This window comes from Drosophila bipectinata, chromosome 3L, assembly GCF_030179905.1.
Source record: "Drosophila bipectinata strain 14024-0381.07 chromosome 3L, DbipHiC1v2, whole genome shotgun sequence".
Lineage (NCBI taxonomy): Eukaryota > Metazoa > Arthropoda > Insecta > Diptera > Drosophilidae > Drosophila > Drosophila bipectinata.
In genome coordinates this window covers 12,697,529-12,716,344 of record NC_091738.1, presented here as the reverse complement: position 1 = coordinate 12,716,344, position 18,816 = coordinate 12,697,529, and the positions used below count along the sequence as shown (strand labels likewise).

General features: G+C 40.6%; 3 protein-coding genes across 6 annotated transcripts; 2 read left to right on the top strand and 1 right to left on the bottom strand.

Moving 5' to 3' along the window:
- The first annotated feature begins 41 nt into the window (after positions 1–41).
- Pka-R1 (protein kinase, cAMP-dependent, regulatory subunit type 1) lies at positions 42–18,778 on the top strand. 4 transcript variants are annotated; one of them, XM_043209824.2, is made up of 5 exons: positions 42–710; positions 16,974–17,333; positions 17,392–17,766; positions 17,836–17,972; positions 18,033–18,778. In XM_043209824.2, the coding sequence occupies exons 1-5, from the start codon at positions 537–539 to the stop codon at positions 18,115–18,117; spliced, it is 1,131 nt and encodes a 376-aa protein (XP_043065759.1). In that variant the 5' UTR covers positions 42–536; the 3' UTR covers positions 18,118–18,778. The 4 variants fall into 4 exon arrangements, with proteins under 4 accessions (XP_043065759.1, XP_043065732.1, XP_070135780.1 ...); XM_043209797.2 differs by having other exon boundaries at positions 17,833–17,972; XM_070279679.1 differs by lacking the exon at positions 42–710 and adding an exon at positions 12,299–12,415 and having other exon boundaries at positions 17,833–17,972.
- On the bottom strand, positions 847–2,230 carry Mst77F (Male-specific transcript 77F). Its single transcript, XM_017232584.3, has 2 exons — positions 1,596–2,230; positions 847–1,536 (listed from the first exon to the last, which is right to left on the bottom strand). Exons 1-2 carry the CDS (start codon positions 2,025–2,027, stop codon positions 1,159–1,161), a joined length of 810 nt encoding a protein of 269 aa, XP_017088073.2. The 5' UTR covers positions 2,028–2,230; the 3' UTR covers positions 847–1,158.
- On the top strand, positions 3,718–4,430 carry LOC108119404 (uncharacterized). Its single transcript, XM_017232585.3, has one exon. It carries the CDS (start codon positions 3,858–3,860, stop codon positions 4,320–4,322), a length of 465 nt encoding a protein of 154 aa, XP_017088074.3. The 5' UTR covers positions 3,718–3,857; the 3' UTR covers positions 4,323–4,430.
- Positions 18,779–18,816: the final 38 nt, after the last annotated feature.

The window sequence follows — 18,816 nt, the reverse complement described above, 5'->3', positions numbered from 1 at the left end:
AGTGGCTGATCGATATATGTATATCGATAGATGCATTTGCCCATCGCTAAGAAAAACAACAACAACAACGTCTGTGGTTTACGTGCGTGAAAATTAGTTAAGTTTTGCTAAAAAACCACATTTAACGCTGTTCTAAGTACTCCATATGCTGCAGGGCAGACTAGGGAAAGCGGCGACCATCAGGAGGACGGGATTCATTGGTCGAAAGTAGCCGTAAAGCGTGAAATAGCGAAAGTGAAAACGGGTCAGTGCTGCGAGGAAAAGTGAACAAAACCCACTATACGCCACAGAACGGGTGCCAAAATTGCGATAAACGAGAAAAACATATTAGAAATCTAGCCCAACCAGTTACTAAACAAAATCCACACCATTTAACTTAGTTTAGGGCGATTTCCTTCGAAAAACAAGGTGGCCAAATCAAACAAACTGAACCAAACACCCACACACTTTCTCGGACAAATTGTGTATATTGCGTTGCGAGGAGGGGAGAGCTCGGTGGGTCAGCGCAAGGAAAGCGAGGAAAAGCCACCAAACACATGTCCTACATGATGGCCAAGACGCTGGAGGAGCAGAGTCTGCGGGAGTGCGAACACTATATCCAGACGCACGGTATCCAGCGTGTCCTGAAGGACTGCATCGTCCAGCTATGTGTTCGCCGCCCCGAGAATCCAGTGCAGTTCCTGCGCCAGTACTTCCAGAAGCTAGAGCGGGTAAGTCTAAGCATGAGGTAGTTTTATTTTAATTCTAGTTTTTTTTTTCGAATTTTTAAGCCTTTAAAAAGCCTTTGTATGGATGAGATTACCATCGAAGGAGCAGTCTATGAAAGGAGAAATCATTGAAACACAGTTTTTGGTCAGACAGATTTTTTTTAATCATTTTTGAAGGGGTAGCTGGTCCTAATTGTAAGCCGGAATATAAAAATGGATAAATTATGAAAGTTCCCTTTCCCTGAAGCTTTGAATCTATTCTTGGGATTGGTTTCTTTTGAAGGATGGCGCTGCTCTTCCCATCCAGTTCACTGAAGGCCGCATCTTGATTTCCCAGCAGCTTTCCGAAATTCCTAATTTTGATTTAACTTTTGGAATCTGTCTGATTTTTTAGATTTTTTTTTTTAGACCGAAATATGTTTGGGGGGACGTGAGGCTGTCGATCTACCGATCAGCATGGTCTTGGGCAAGCTGGCTTCGGCTTTTGGCACTTGGGTTTGGGCTTGGGGCACCTGGGCTTCCGCTTGGGACACGCCGGGGCCCTACGGCAAGCGTTCTTGCGTTTGGGCTTTCGGCACTTGGGTTTCGGCTTGGCGCACCTGGGTTTCGGCTTGGCGCACTTGGGCTTCCTGGCGCAAACCTTCTTCTTCTGCTTGGGTTTGCACATCCTAGGCTTCTTCTTCTTCATGCAGCACTCTCCATCGTCAACGCTGCCGATGGAGACGTCCTTGCTGCTGGCTGGCCCAGACTCGATGTCGATACCAGCAAAGGAGAATGCTGCCCCATGATTGTCCGATGACTTGGCGTTAAGAGCATTCGGAACTCCGCTCTGTCGGAGGAAAGCACTCATTCCAGGTTGGATTTGGAAATCCAGAAATTGTAACTTACCCTAAAGAAGTTCTTAGGAGGTTCACTATGCCTGGTAGCTATACCAATCCAGTGTTTCTTCGCCGCCGCGGTTACCTGATCGCGTTGGTAGTAGTTGCCATAGCGCTCCCTGAACTCCATCAGGAAGCGCGTGTAAGGCGTTTCTTCGGAACGCGACCGGAAACGATCCTGCGCGGCCTGGGACTGCCGGCCGTGCGACCCTCTCGACGACCCTGCCGCCTGAGAATCTCGACGAGACCTAGAACCAAACATGGTCCCTTGATCCTTATAGCCTCTGGCTTCTCTCATCGACTTGGAATTCTGCGGCTGGGATGGGGTCCTCTTCTGGGATGTGCCCCTCTTCTTGGTGGAAGGGGACCTCTTTTGGCGGCTGCACGGCTCAACACAGCTGTCATGGTCACTCGACAGGTCACTTGATGAATAGTTGCTCATGTTGACTTTTATTATTTTTTTTTCACTATTTAATAACCGAAAGTTAAATTTCTAATTCACTTGAAAATTTCTTTAGAAAATTACAAAAAAAAAATATTTAAATTTACTGAAAAATATATAAAAATCACTTGTAAGATTTGAATTATATATTTTTTTTTGGCTAGTACGTGTGTTCGGGACGACGATTTGCTTTGGAATGATTCTGTTAGGGCCTGGTCGGGACCTGCTCGACTTTTGGATCAAATATTTCAAAATCATAGACTACTGAGTTTGCTTGGTTTTCGATTGTTGGATAAAACATCACATGTTTCAATAACTACAAGTATAAACCATACATTATATGTATTTTATGAATTTTCGAAGGGAATTCCCTAGAAAAATTGGCAAAAACAACAAATTTGAAAAACAAGAAAGAAAAGCTGACTGAAGTTGATATACCCCTGCAGTTAAGATATGATATATTGCATAATTTTAAAAAAGTTTCAAGCTTTTATCTTAGAAAAAAAATAGAAAAGTTGGGTCATTTCCGATCGTTTAACTATATAGTAGCTATGGGATATAGTCGTCCGATCCCGGCCGTTGCGACTTTTATACTGCATGGAAGGAAAAGAAGGGTGGGTGTTTTCAAGCATTCAAGTATAGATTGTTTCAAGTATGGATAGGTTTAAAATTGTAGACTAGTTTGCCTAGAAAGAGTCAAACGGACAGACAGACGGATAGGCGGATATGCTTATATGTACTCAGGAGGTGATCCTGATCAAGAACATACTCCATTGAAAACTTGTGTCCTATCATAATACCTTCTGCAAGAAAATAATTAAATAATAGAAGCATATGTAGAACAATTATAGAGAACAATGTTTGTTTTTATGGTAGGAGGTGAAAATAACTCAAAGTCTTTGTTTAAACTGGACCTGTTAACCTGGACCACCTTTTATTTTGTTAAAGGTCCACATTTCTCGACAAAACTACCTTATAGTTATAGTTATTGGTTATCTGTTATAGCCCGTTAACAACTTTGAAATAAAATGTTAACAAAGTGTAGTAGCTATATTAATAAGTCAGGATGACATTAAAAACTTCAATTGGCGAAAATAATTGGCAAAAATATTGTTTTACTAACTATAAAAAATTTAATAAATTTATTTCGTGCTAAGGAAGTTATTTCCTTAAATCCAAAATCCAAAAAGCCTACTGATTTCAATGAAAAAAATAATTCTTCCAAAGGAAAATGTTTAAGGAAAAATCATAGAAGCAGAAAAATAAAGATTTCAACTTTGGATGATTATTCCGAAGATATGGTAACTGCTAGATACCACTTTTTAATTCCAGTTGGTACACATACATTTCAAAAATAATATTTAATAAAAACAATGATGGTTAACGCAATTACACGGCCTATACATGGTAATTAAAAATATGGCAAAATTTTAACAATTTCTTCTCTTGTCCAAAACGAAGGTGTACTGCAGAAACTGTGGGTGATGGAACTTGGACCTTGTTGTGCTCTTTGGTTCAGTGGAGCCTAAAGGTAATGGAGCAGTTCGAATTATGCGTGGAGAATAACAAAAAATTGGAAATTGACATCCTCTATTACTTGCCTTATAGCAAGAAAGTGAACAACTTTCAGATCTTTGAAATAAGTAGGCTTGGTTATATTTACAACTGATTGTAGGGCGGAGATACTTTATACAGATTCAGTATTCCAACGGCATTCATATGCTAAACATCTATATTTGTCGAAATAGTTTTCAAAAAATTTTTCCAACCGGAATTTATACTCAAATTTGATAAATTTCACAACAATAATTGAAATTTCTGTTAGCGACCATGCCGCCTAAAGCCAAAAAGATGGACGACCGTCCAGCTAATCCCGTTTTCATCACAACTTGTCCTGAGTACAATTTTTTGCGGGAATATCGCCAGGCGTGCAAGCAGAAGGACAGCGATCCGTTGACCATCCTAAGAGAGGCCTCGAACGCCTGGAACGCTCTCTCGGACGACGAGAGGAACATGTTTGAGGAGGATCGCTATCTGCGTGTCACCTTCGATCGCTCCAGCCTGGATGCCATGGGACTAGCCGTCGATGTGGTGGCCGCCGAGCAGATGCTCGTGCACCGCACAGCCAGTGAGCCATCCAGTGTCAGCCAGAGTACGCCAAGACGCCGGGCAGCTAGAGGTGGAATGAGGGCTCCCTCTTTGAAGATGCCCCCTTCTACACCAAGAAGGGGTCGTAAACGTCCTGCAAGCAGCCCGGGCACACCGCGTCGTTCCAAACGGCGCCGAGAGCAATGACTTCATCGTAGTTTCAAATTTTTGTTGCAGTTACATTAATGGGGATTCCAAATAATAATATAACCCCCTTTGACTTCGGCCAATAAATAGCCACAAGCTAAAAATCAATATAGCCTCAGAGGTCTATTTTTAAGTGGAGTTCTAAAAATAAATACAAAAGTATCCATGGGGGGAACTCTACTGGGAGAGCTGTGAAGTTGACATGGCTGTCGCTGAGGCAATTAATTGCATCCTGCATCCTGTCCAGGAAGTGCAACTACGCCGAAGGAAACCAGGCTGCAGCCAAAGCTTGCAACGCTGCAATGCTACTGTAACAGAGAGCACCTGTGGAGGCAGTGCCCACCCACTCACCCATTCCACTGCCCCCGTCGGGCTTCTCTCGGGCGTGTGTGATGGCAGGACCTGCTGCCTGTTGAATGCTGGACCCTCCAGTCAGTCGGATTAGCAGACTGGCGCCGTGCAGAAGCGTCCTTCTGCCACAGATATTATTTTGTTGTGCCGCTGTCCGGTGTTTATTTTTTTTGTGAAATGGGCAACCAGTTGAGCGTGAACAGCATCCAGGATGCGGTCATCGATCGCTTCCGCTCCGTGGCACTGACAACCGATGCCAATGGAGCGATGCGCATCCGTTCCTTCTCGGAGGGTGGCGTCTCCACAGCCACCCACCACCATCATCTGCCTGGCCACCAGCATCATCATAACGAACAGCACCCGCAGTACAGTGGGCGTGGCGGTCGCCTCCTACGCGAAAGCAGCATCGACGGCGGAGTGGCCGTCTTTGATGCCCTGCTCCGGGACGATCACGAGCACCGTCTCAGCCTGGATGCAGTGCATCGGATGCGGCACGTTCGCACTTCCTGCACCACGATACCCGAGGAGGATGCCGTCAGCGATCGCAGCCTGCAAATGCATCTGACATCAATTGCTCGGGAGCATCAAGTAAGTGGCAGTGTGGGTTATGGTCTGCCAGAGCTTTCGTCTTTTGGGGGCCTAGTACTAGGGAGTAAGGGAGTGTGCGCGTGGGAAAAGCTTTGATTTCCCAACGTTTGGGGGAGGGTTTGGAGCTGCAAATGACGGCGTCGTTGGTTGTGTGGCAGAAATAAATGAAAACAAGTTGGTTTTGGTTAAGGATTATAGACTACTAGCAGTACCCTGCCACGTTTCGCTGTGGCATATTGTTGTTGCACGCATAAAAAATAAGTCAAAGAAAAAAGAATAATTTTCAAATTAATTAAATTCTGTAATACTTGTGGGTATACAATATTCTTTGTTTCTCCTCCTTAATCATTCATTATTATTTCTGTATTTTAGTATATAGGTTGCTCTTCACTCAAGCACCTTGTGATACACGACATTTTTTTTTTTATTATCAGGCGCAAAAACAAACAACGCAGATGGTTTTCCGACCCGTGAACATGCCACGTATAATTGACCATGGGAAAAACATGAATGTTCTAGATTTAAACCACAAACTTTTAAGGATTGGGCTTGTGATTTGTTGATTGTCATGGCAAATGCAAGACGTATCGGAAATTGAAGTCTTTTAAATTCAAACGGCATATCGGTTGGGATCATCGGGATCCTCGGAATTAGAACTTCCTCACCTTTGAATTTTCCTATCATTATCGTAGCGTAAATTACATTGTTCATCAATTTACTAACCACCAAACGCGTACCGTTGCACAGTTTTGGTTGGTTTATGTTTCGAAGCATGATTACTACGGAGCCAACCTTTAGGCGTAAATTGTGCGGTGGTAAGCCAGGCACGTCCAAAGAGTTTAAAAATTCAATTGGATAGTTGGTGGCTTCATCTTCATTTGTGACGCAGTCAATAGATTTGAATGAATGCATTGTTCCAATGATCTTATTTTGAATTATGTAGTTCAGGTCATCTACATCTTTATTCTTAGCCGCTAAAATTGCTCGCTCACTCAACCATTCATTATTTTTGTAGTTAGAAATAATATTTGGAAATACATTGTTGATAAGTTCGTCTTTTGATGAGACAAAATTACAAAAATTATTTGGAAATGATATTAATCCGCTCGATTCATCGACAGGTACTTGACCATTACCGATAGTCAGAAATTGCTCCGAGAAATCTTCAGCAGATGTATCATTAAGCAATGTAACTCTCATGTTTGTTATCAGCTGCAGTTTCTTCACATAGCGCCATAGATTTGACGATTTGAGGCAAGCGTTTATTTCGTCGGCAGCCGCAGATCTTGGAATTACTGGCAACTTCACTTTATCATTAACGCAGCATAATCCAGGCGTTTCTCCGGAAAACTTTAATGCACCACAATACTCGCAAACAACGTCCATTTGCCCAATGCAAACGCTAGGATGCAAGCTGTAATCATTGCTGCAATCGTATCGAAACGCAGCTCGATTCAAATCAGCTAAAATTTTTCGTCGCAAATTAAAATCTATTTGAGAAGCACGAAGTCGAGCCTTACTATTGCGGCTCTGTTCACGTGCAATTTTTCGTTCTTCTTCAGTCCTTTCATATGCAGTATTTTGTATTCTTCTTGCATTACGGCTTTGTCGGGAAAGATTCGATCGTCTTGGTCGCGGCATTATTAATTAAACTTCACTTCACTTCAATCCACTTGTTAATTATTTATTTAATAGAAATAGTTTTAATATTGATTTCTTACAAATATCAATAGAGAGTGCAGAGGCTCTAGTGGTGCTTCAAGTTGAGGCAATTTCACTTTCCCGGAAGCGCAACACAATCTTTTTGGTTCGTTGTTAAATTTGAGAGCCTGACTATGAATTTGACTTCGTTTGTAACTGACATTTTGACATTTTCTTCTTAGCTGTCTGCCTAAATAAAAAAGTATGGGCCAGGGAGGAACGCTGTCGAACGGGACAAAAAGTATCCTATGTCCTTCTCCTGGCTCTAAGCTACCTCCCTACCAATTTTCACTCAAATCTGTTTTTCCGTTCTTGATTTATAAGTGTTGTAACATAAAACACGTTGTTCTTTTATATATATAGATTTAATATTCTTTAAGGTCTAAATAGCTTTAAAAAGGTCCATTTGACAGATAACCAACTAGTTACTACCTTTAAAAGAAATATTAGTTATCCTTTACATCCTTTTGTCCTTAAACTCTAAGAAAGTAGAGCTACCTTTCTTAAAATCCACCTTTAAACCAATGTACGATAAAGCATCTTAACCTCTCTGACTTATGGTCTTAATTTAATATATCAGAAGGATAATAAACCCCAATAGTTAATATACCCTTTGGAAAGGCTATATCCTTCCACACCGACACAGACCCTATCGGAGCCATAGCTTTTTGCGAGTTTATGTCGATTTTGCACTTGAAACTCTCAGGAAAGGCAAACAAAATCAAAGCCCTGCCATTGCCTTTGCTTTTCTGTTAGTCCTTTGGCTGGTCCTTAGTCCTGCGAAAGCTTTTCCCGCCACTGGCTGCGTCATAGCTTGTTTTGTTGCGAAAACTTGTCTTTTTTTTTTCCATTTACTGTGCGTGTTGCTGAAGGTCATCCTGTCGTATTCGGATTCTGATTCGGATTCGGATTCGGTTCTGGGTTTCGTTGGTGTTGGTGCTGTCTCTGTTTTGGGGGCGATGAGAGTACGCTTTCATCCTCGGCTGCCACAGTAACTCAGTCACCTTTTGGCCACCGACAGCACCATTTCGCATTTCGCACTTGGCCAAGTTGAATAAACAGCTCCAATTGGTAGAATATTTATTGTTTTCGGTCGTTAGCCCGACGATTCCGGCTGATTGATTGCCACGCGAATTCCGCCATCGAATTGTCCACTTTTACGGCCATTTGAATGCCTCTTTTACGGCTGTCATCGTTCTGTCCACCAGCTGATAACCATCGTGCCAACACTAAGCCATTATTTAGGCCATAAAATAAACATAATTGTAGGTGCAAGGAGGCCAGGATCAGGAACCGGAAATAACACAAAATGGTGGGTAAACTGTCATGAGTTAAATATGTCTTGGACCTTAATCCTTGATGGTTAAACCTTTGGAATGTGAAGAATTTTTGTGAAAGTGTCTTGAATTTCAAAGGACAAACAGTTTATTACTCATACGCCTTGTTGCTTCTTAAAAAGATATCTTTCTTGTGCAATTTATGTTCATATTTCGTCGCAAAATAATTTGCCATTATAACCTTAAGTGGCTGTTAAATGGTAAACAAATAGGTTACTAATATTAGCCCCTCAAATCTGACCTCGGCTCGTCTTTTATTGGGAATTATTTCCATTTGATGCTTTTGCATCCGAAGCTTACAATTTTCGTGATATTTTTAAGTGGCTATTCCGAATGAAAGTGATTTATGAATGAATCCCCTGCGGGATTATGGTTAATACTTTGAATATTGAATTTTAGACAGGGCTTTGGTTTTGGCAGGGCTATTTTTGTGAATAATTGAGATGGTGCCATCCTTGATGGAAACCTTATCCTTGGGGTCCTTTCCGGACTATGCATACATAAATTATCGTTTATTTAACGGCCAGGTTCGGAGCTCTGAGCTCCTGAGCCTTTTATCGAAAGGACCGAAATCAATGCGAAAATTTTATGTAAATAATATACACAAATATACAGAGAGTCCTGCTCCCGCAAAGGTATTCTTTTCTGTTGTGTATCCTGTCGGATGCGGTGACCTTTTGTGTGCCGATCCATTAAGCGGCTTAGAAACTCTCCTCACCGTCGAGGGTTCATGAATAATTTGGCCAATAATTAAGGACCCGACCGTGGAGATGGGAATCTCATGGAAATCGCTAATGAAAATGTGATAACTATTATTATCCTTTTCTCAGCATTCACACCTTAAACTGATTATCCTTTTCCAGTCCCACTGACGTCATTTGGGACTTGAGCTGGCAAACTCTTCAGGCTTCAGCTGTCAATTTGCTGCCTGGCTGCTCCTGGCTGACAGCTGTGACGACGATTGTGGCGTGTCCCTTTTTCGCAGGACATTCAGTGACCACTTGCAGAATCAATAGGGAGGTCCCTCCCATCCCGCCTTTTGTGTGTCCATTCCCCCCAAAAATAATGTTTATGCAGGCAACACAAAGGGTCTCCTGGATGCCATAACTGATGGCATCCTTTTCCACAGGAGTGGTGGGGAGTGGGGAGAGGGGGCGTGGCAAAACAAAAAGTTCACTGAATTGGAAATTTCGCTGAAGCAACTTTTCGACGGGCTATTTTATGCGGGCCTTTTCAGCTTTATTACCAGGAAAATTTTAAAGCGTCGAGACTCTCTGCTGCCGTGTGGCATAGAAAGAGAAGAGAGATGCACACACACGGGAGTGAAAGAGCCGGGGAATTTCTGCGTCAAGTAGGGCGCAAAATTTTAATTAATTCGATTATAACACATACCCATACAGATGCCCATATATTATAATATATATATTATGTACCTGCTGCTGAAAGGAAACAGGACGACAAAAAGCTTTTTCGCATTTTAGTGCAACGCGTATCTGGTGATGGGCCTCCCCTGCCGGCACTTCCGTTTCCGTATCTCCTCCATGTTGCAGGCAGGCGACAAAGTTGTGGCAAGTGTGTGGCGATAGAAAGTTATGGGAGGTCCACATTTAATGGGTTTTGCCACAGGATTTAAAAGGAAGCACGACAATAGATAACAAATTTAATTTGTTTTGAAGGCTTTTTCCTATTTTATTCTCTTTATAAACCTAAAAGATTATAATTTTCATATCTTGGCAGCATATTTCTAATAAATCTGCTTCGTTTTTCTTTAATTTGTTTAAAATATAGCACTTTTTGGTAAAAACTTGCTAATACTAGTTTGCCAAATGGGCTAAAAATTAGAGCCTCTCTATTAACAATAAAATCAAACATAAAAATACCCAGAAGAATATTAAAGAACTGATAGATTGCTAATCAAGTTAATAAAAATAAGCCCACTGCTTGATTAAATCATTAAAACTCATGATATTTATAAGAAAAAGAGTATTTTCTGAGTCTCGATATACCAACCATGCCTCACATTCTACAAATTGCAACCAATTGTCACTCTAGCCGAGTGGCTTTCTCCTCCGGGCGCCCTGCAAATTGGCACACTTAACCTGTCGGCGGCCCACCTGCCCCCAAGGTTTCATCCATCTAATCCCCAACTAGGCGCCTGTGAGAGCCCTTTGCCTTGAGATCGCACTAACGAGAGCGTTGCATGCCACGAGGACGGCTTAGAGCCCCCACTCGTTGCGTATACGCCACGTAGTACCCGATTGAGATACCATTAGGTAACAAAACATAATGGCTCATGTAATTGTTATTGACAATTTATTAAATGAACGAATGTGCGAAATGAATTTGCATTTTTATTAGCTCGTGGAACTATAAATCGCCACTGCCGCAAATCAAATTTGTTTCCGGCGCTGCCTTGGGCAAATAATCCCACCCGCCTACACGCTCTTTTGTAGATTTGTTTTTGTTTCTTCTGTCGATTTCTTCTTGGATGTTTTTTTGTTGTTGTTTCCCCACCGGCTTTTAAATTGATTTCTTTTGTACGCGGCGAGAAATCAGAGAATGGAATTTGGGAATCTCTTGCCCAGTACTTTTGAGTACTTTGAGTTCCAACTCAGACGAAACTATCTCTTTTGGTTTCAAAAACTGTCTAATTTTGTGGTTTTTGCTCTTCTGTAGTTTTGTAGGAAGCTTCAAATTGTTATTTTTAATATTTTTGAGTGAAAAGAGACTTTTACTTTCGTTTAAGAAGCGAGAGCTCAGTTGGCTTTGGTGCACACTTGGAGAAAAGAATTTTTTAAATTATTCGGAAAACTAAGAAAATATTCTTACGTACTAATCTAATCTAATCTAATATGAATTTTCCCTCTAAAAATATTTTTTGTACTCTTGAAGTAAAACAACTCCACTCTTTGCAATCTTAAATCATAGAGAGACTGTTATTTTCATTAAAAATGCTGATGCTTATTTATGTTTTTATATGCACTTGAAGAAAACACTTTGAAAACAACCTGAAATCTAAGAAAATATTATTTTAGTTACAAAATATATGCATTTTTTATCTAAAAATTGGTTTATAAAAGCTTATATAAACTTTATACTCTTGGAAATGAACAATTCTACTCTTGAAAATACCTTTAATTTAATTTAAAAGTCTTGGTAGGCTTGCCCTATTTGCTTTTTTATGTGCACTGCGAGAAAACAATGCTGGAATAATATTAATCTATGAAAATCCTACTTTTGTTTCAAAAATGTGAATATTTTCTTGAAAAATTTGATCCACAATCTTGCAGTTACTTTTGAAAATTACACTCTTTCTTAAATCTAAGAAAACCATTTATTTTTTGTCATAAAAATATATATTTTTCTTAACTCTTTGGGTTGGGAATTGAAGTAATTAAAATAAAATATATGCAAATAATTCCCCAAGAGACACTATTTTGATTGACATTGACTTTTTGCATTGTCACTGACGTTTGGAATTAATCCTCTTATTTCTGGCCAGTACTGGCTTCTCCCCTGGGCTATTTGTAGGGTTTTATAAAAATTATACACTAAAAAAAATTATATAATTAAAAAATAATTTTTGTAAATAAGTTTTGCCTTTTTTTCCATAAATATCAGCCATTAGAATGAGCTTTTTAGGTATTTTTCAAAGTTAAATGACTTTTAGTTACCCCCCGTAGCTTCCAGTGTATTATTAGCCCTTGTGGCTAGGCTACTGCCCACATTTTTGGATCTTTTGGCCGCAGAAACCTCCACAAGGCAACCGCAAATGGTTCGCAAAAAAGCGAAAACAACACATAACGGTATCACCCACACTCGTGCAGAGATACACTACCACACATGAGTGTATATGTGTTTGTGAGGTGGGGCCACTATTGAGGGGGGAAAGATGAAGCCGCTGCCACTGCCGACGTTGACTGTGACGTCTGCGTTGACGCTGACGTTGACGCTGGCGTCGTTTGGCGCGAGCTGAACGCGAAATCGAATTGAGTTTTCAGTTTGTGTCGCGCCTCCGTTTTGTAAATACGCGAAAGACATACGTCGGGAAGAACAACAACAATAGCAACAACAACAATTACAGAAACAACTAACTAATAAAAACGGAAACAGCGGGTAGACTACAATAACATGAGACACACTGTGTTCCTGCAATTGGATTAATTAAGCAATTATAAATGGCAGGAAAAGCGACAAACCCAAAATGAGAATGAAAATGAAAACCCAGTCCTGAAAAATTGTTAAATTGGACATTAGCGAACTAGTAGAAGAATTAAATCAAATGTTTATGTACCATTTATTAGCGGAGGTCTAGTGACGCACGATCTCATAAAATATATTTTTAGGATTTTCTCTATTTTTTTTATATAATTTTATATGATAGCTGTGGCCGTTGCTCATTTATGCCAATTAATTTGGTTGCGATTTCTTTTAATAGCCCACTGGGGTAAATATTAATCATACGCCCTGTGGTACGCCTCAGTCCTGGATTCGATTGATTGCTGAAGAATATTCTGAACCAATCCTTTGGCTTGCTTATTTCTTGTGCCCCAAAAATATTTCCAATTTAAAAAAAAAACGAAAAAAATAGAAATATTTCAAATCTTTTCAGAGCAAATCTCAAATATTTATTTTTATAAAACTTTGACATTGGATTTGTCATTGCTGGTGGCGGCTGTTTTTGCTCGCATGTCCACGCCGCGTATACGTAATATTTCTATAATTCTTTTGCTCGTCGGCATGGTTCTTGAGGTCTCTTTCGAGCAGAGTATTCTCTAATTATTACAATAAATTTTTACAAATTCTAAAACACAATTCTCCGCTGCCACTAGTTTTCATTTTCATTTAGTTTGTTTGTTTGTCTCTCTGTGTCCATATTAGAAGCGAAGCGTTTTTTTTCAAAATTTGTTGCACAGACATAAGTAGCACAAGCACACCAGCACCAGCACCAGTACACGGATTAAAAAACACAACAAAAAAACCAAACACACACACACCACCACACACACATATCTAAAGACACACAGATACAGAGGCTAAAAGCAAAGAAACATGTCTAAGGTTTGCCAACGAGAATAGTCATAAATAAATGAGTCTGTTGGTGGTTGTCATAGTTTGTAGACCATAAGTCTAGTTTTTACGGCAACGGCTATTCAATAAGCACTCATTCATTCGCTAAAACATACATACATAAACATACATATATGTATTTAGTTTAATATTTAGAATTCTGTTGCACAATTGCATTGTGCAGTGTAACTGACTGACTGTCCCCCACAAAAGTCGACGCCTTTGCTGCTCTTTATTCATGCTCATTGGACGCAACAATGCCGCACTGTCCACAATTGCCAGTGGCATCCATTATATGCCTCGCTTATGTGGTTCTGGGTCCTACCTCACAGCATGTTGTGAACCATGTATAGCATCGCCTCTTTAATAGTCCATTATCACTGTTTTTTTCTGGATTTTACACTAAGAATTTTGAATCTTAGGTATCCTTAGTATTCCAAAAAGAAATAAGCAAGCTAAAAGCCAAAAGCATTAAATACAAAAAAGCATAGAAATCTTCTTTAAAATAAATTTCAAACCAAATAAAAGGCCCAATTAGAAAATCTTCAAATCATTCTTGACAAACTTTTCATTCGATTCCCCTACAAGCTTAATTATTCCATAAGAAAATTGGATTACTATTTATAAATTTATATTTTTCGAAAAGCATAAAATGGAAAAGCCTAAATCAAAAAAAGCATAAAGAAGCATAGAAATCATAGCATTCTTCAAAAACATAAACTTCATATGTGTCTTTCCTTATGTTTTTTTATAAAGGCTTTTATATTTCTTAAGAAAATAGTGTTTTTAAGGAATACTTTTTTAAACGCATAATAAACAAAAAGCAGAGTACCAAAAAGCACAAAATGTACCTTACCATCAGTGGAGCTTCTGAAAACCAAAAGTAAAGGACTGCTTTTCTTTCTTGGTTTTAAAGTAATGTTTTTAACTGCAATCCAATATTAAATTCCAAATGAATAAATGGTACAAGTTTCTAAATTTATATATTTTTTGTTAAAATGAAAAAAAGCATACAAAAACATAAATACTTTAAATACCAAAATGTTAAAAATAGTTTCTAAATTTTGTCTATCACTATTACAAGATTAATAAACCTAATAATAAGGTGAAAATGTCGGTTAATTAGATTTCATTACCCAACCTCCCATGTGCTGTACATACTACGTCTCATCTTGCCCCACCCTGCACACCTTGCCCCACCTACCTGCCCCGTTCGGCCGCACCAATTGTCGTCACCTAATCAAGACCTGCATTTGTCATGATTCCCATAAATGTTCGGGTTTTTTTTTGTTTTGTGTGTTTATTAGCGAGTATTTTGATAAGGAGCCAAGACTTTAAAGTCAACAGAAGAGGGTGTATGTACATACGTGGGCCCAGCGAAAAGCAATACCATCCAATCAGCCGTTTCCAGACCGCAGAGTCAGCCCATCCGGGAGGGGATTGGATTCAATTTTCAATTCCAAATCGATTTCCGCTTAAAATGTCACAGCGGAAAAAAATAAAAAAAAAAAGTCGTGCAGCTCCGCCCGGGAAAAATGGCAATATGACGAAGGGTTGGATTGGGAGACTGCTTGTCCATGGCCATGGCCAATCCCAGGGCTACTAGTTGGCTGGGCGCCGACTCCGCGTCTGCACAAAGGTCACGGCCACACGCGCCACCTCTCCAAGTTCACCGCCGGCTTGGCTCTGGCTCTGGCCCTGGCCCTGGAAAAATGGCCATAAACAAGTTGCACTTTTTCCCATCAAAGGGGAGAGGGAGCGATAGGGTTCCGGTGGGGTTAGCAAAATGCCATCCAGTAAGCTGGCTGCATGATGAAAATTTCACTTAACTTACACAGTTGTATGCAAATTCATCGACAGCTTTTAAAATGGTGCACTCGAAAGGCACTCCGCTGGGTTTTATTTATTTTTTATGAGGACAGTACTTTAAACAAAGTGTAGTTTATAGTTTATAGTTTAAGTAGTTTCTAAAGATTAGTTTTTGTAGATCTTGACAAGACTTGGGGGTACATTTTGCAAGTGTATCCTATATTTTGTAGCTCTCATTATAACGACATTTGTATGCCACACGTTGACACGAACTGGGCGCCAATGCTCGTTATCTTTTTCTGTTTTGACACCTGAGTTCTCCAGGGGGGTTGGAGCCTGCCTCCAGGTTCCTTCAGCTGACTGGCAGCCACCCAAGAGCTCCGTCAAGTCATTGGCTCGACATTCAGCTGGGGTTTTCGGGTGAATAATACTTATGGAGTGGATCGTTATCTCATCCACGATCCATGATCGGCTGGCCAATTGCTTGGTTCACCTTATAATTGTGCTTTTTTTCGGTTTAATATTTATTTTTAAATGTTTTCTTCCCCTACCCGCTGCTTTGTTTACAATATTCGTGCGTACTTCATGCAATTTTTGATTTGGCATGAAACAGGTTTTGTTTAGACAATAAAAATTAATGAGCACCGCCGCCATTCATTTGAAGTCGTTGGTTGAAAAATGCTAGCTTTGGATATTTTCGTTCAAGAGGTTGCGGTTGGTCGAAGAAATCCAATCAAGTACAATTATTTATATGGAATACAAAATATTTATTAGCAGCTTTGATGTGAGAAGAAATAGGGCTATCAAAGCTTTAAATAATATTCTAAAATTCAAAAAAATATTACAAGTTGTTTATTTTTAAATGGGCTTTCCCTCTAAAACCTATACCCCATTCAGGAAAACAATAAATGGGTTTCATAGAGACTTAGTCATTTCTTTCCTAAAAATAAACAAAAATGCTGCATTTCTTTATTTTGTGATTAATTGTTTTTCGAGATGTGAGGCTATTTTCGGGAAAAAGCACCCATAAATGCCAGAAGCCGCCACTTGCAGTTAAATTGAGTGACAATTTAATGCAACTTAATCAGCATCTTGGCCAGCTGGCAATTATTTCAGCTCGACCGCCTTGACGTCACAGGGATGGACGGGCGCTGCAATTGGGCAGCTGGAACTAAACTTTGCGTGGTCAGAATTTGAATAAAAAGGGGGCGGTGGTTGGGAGGTGGCAGTTAAGGAGGGGAGGTTGCATGCAACAACTTTAAATGCAAAGCTCTTCAGCTACCCGGGATTGGAGCCTGAAGCTTCATGATTTCCATTAGCGGAGGAGGTGGTTGAGCTTTCCCGGGTGCGACGCATCTGCCTGCCACTTGACGCATGCAGGAAAATAACCACTGGTTGCAGTGGTGGCAGGTGGCAGGTTGAAAACTCCTTTTGAGAGTGACGAACATTGCCGCGGGAGTTTATTATTATTATTATAAAGAAAGTGCTTTTAGAAGCCATATAGTATTCTTTTTGAAAGGTTTTGGAATTAAAGGTAGAAGGTCTTAATTCAATATTTAATTATTAAAATTTGTATTAAAATAGTTCTTTAAATTAAAGATATCTTAAGCTCAAGACCTATATCTTAAAAGTATTCCCTAAACTGGTCTACAAACTATTCCAAACAGTAACTGCTATACAGACCTTAAACCCAAATCTGATTAAAAATCAAATAATATTAAAACCCTTATAAGAATAATGACCCGATAAAAGCCAGCTATATACTCAACATATGGTTTATTTTTATCATCGACAGGAACAAGTCAAACTGGATGCCAGTAGACAGGTAATCAGCCCCGACGACGCCGAAGATCTCAGCCCGATGCCACAGACAGCAGCTCCGCCCGTGCGCCGGCGTGGCGGCATTTCCGCCGAGCCCGTCACCGAGGAGGACGCCACCAACTATGTCAAGAAGGTGGTGCCCAAGGACTACAAGACAATGAACGCCCTGTCCAAGGCCATTGCCAAGAATGTCCTGTTCGCCCATTTGGATGAGAGCGAGCGATCGGACATCTTTGATGCCATGTTCCCCGTGAATCACATCGCCGGCGAGAACATCATCCAGCAGGGGGATGAGGGTGACAACTTCTATGTCATTGACGTGGGCGAGGTTGATGTGAGTAACACCTAACACCTCTACTTGTTACTTTACTAATTACCTTATTGATTCACAGGTTTTTGTCAACTCGGAACTGGTCACCACCATCAGCGAGGGCGGCAGCTTCGGAGAACTGGCGCTGATCTATGGCACCCCTCGGGCTGCCACCGTCCGGGCCAAGACCGACGTCAAGCTGTGGGGCATCGACCGCGACTCCTACCGCCGCATCCTGATGGGCTCCACCATCCGCAAGCGAAAGATGTACGAGGAGTTCTTGTCGCGCGTCTCCATTCTGGAGAGTCTGGACAAGTGGGAGCGCCTAACAGTGGCCGACTCGCTGGAGACGTGCTCCTTCGAGGACGGCGAAACGATTGTGAAACAGGGAGCCGCCGGCGATGATTTCTACATCATTCTCGAGGGCTGTGCGGTGGTGCTGCAGCAGCGCTCCGAGGTAAATGACCTCTCTTAGATTTCTGGAGAAGATTAGCTTATCAAATGGTTATCTTTAATCTCATAGCAGGGCGAGGAACCGGCCGAGGTGGGACGTCTGGGTAGCAGCGATTACTTTGGCGAGATAGCTCTGCTTTTGGACCGACCACGGGCGGCGACTGTGGTGGCCCGCGGGCCGCTCAAGTGCGTCAAGCTGGACAGAGCGAGGTAGGACTTACTAAGACCATATAGTACTATATACTGATCCTGATACTGATCTTATTGCAGATTTGAACGTGTTCTGGGACCCTGCGCTGACATTCTCAAACGCAACATCACGCAGTATAACAGTTTTGTATCGTTGTCCGTTTAAGCCACAACGACAACAACAGCAACAACAACCACAACATAATAGCAACAAACAGCAACAGCTAAACAACAACAACAACAACATCAACAACAACGCAGCGAAAGGATACATCAACTTGAAGACGAAATAAGTGAATGGAAGGATAATAGATTGATGGATAAATAAGATACAAAAAAAAGAAATAATAATAATAATAACGCTCAGAAGGATCTGTAAACCAATCGTAAACCCTATAAGTGTGGTTAGGTTATTTGCTCGATTCTGGTTCAGAATCCGCGGGCTGGAGCAAAAAAAAACTAAAATGTTAATTAATTGATTCTGTATGTTGTGCTGAAGTTACATTTGTATGTGTGTGTCTCTGTGTAAAGGTTGCAACGGCATGTTCCCGTTACAACTTTCTCCTAGCCCTTCACTTTCTTCGCAAAGGTCCTATCTTTCCTTCCATCGGAACATGCTGGCTCCCTTCAAAGGAAAACAAAAAAAGAGTTTCAAGTTCTTTTCAATATCCAACTGACATCTGAATGTTTTGAAGATATTTAAGAAAAAAAAAAAGAAGATAAGGAAATTAATAATATATATGTGTAATTGTACAACAACAACAACCACACACAGGCACAAAAAAAAAAAACACAGACACACACACGCCAACGCCAACCTCATACACTCTCATACGATCGATCGATAAAGTCAAGAATTGAAAAA

What these genes read in the sequence shown, in the direction of transcription:
- LOC108119404 (XM_017232585.3), top strand. Translation starts at nt 3,858, where the DNA reads ATGCCGCCTAAAGCCAAAAAGATGGACGACCGTCCAGCTAATCCCGTT.
- Pka-R1 (XM_043209797.2), top strand. Translation starts at nt 537, where the DNA reads ATGTCCTACATGATGGCCAAGACGCTGGAGGAGCAGAGTCTGCGGGAG. An exon ending in ACTTCCAGAAGCTAGAGCGG is followed by an intron (nt 711 to 16,973) that starts GTAAGTCTAAGC and finishes TATCATCGACAG; the next exon opens with GAACAAGTCAAACTGGATGC. An exon ending in TTGACGTGGGCGAGGTTGAT is followed by an intron (nt 17,334 to 17,391) that starts GTGAGTAACACC and finishes ATTGATTCACAG; the next exon opens with GTTTTTGTCAACTCGGAACT.
- Mst77F (XM_017232584.3), bottom strand. Translation starts at nt 2,027, where the DNA reads ATGAGCAACTATTCATCAAGTGACCTGTCGAGTGACCATGACAGCTGT. An exon ending in CTCCTAAGAACTTCTTTAGG is followed by an intron (nt 1,537 to 1,595) that starts GTAAGTTACAAT and finishes TTCCTCCGACAG; the next exon opens with AGCGGAGTTCCGAATGCTCT.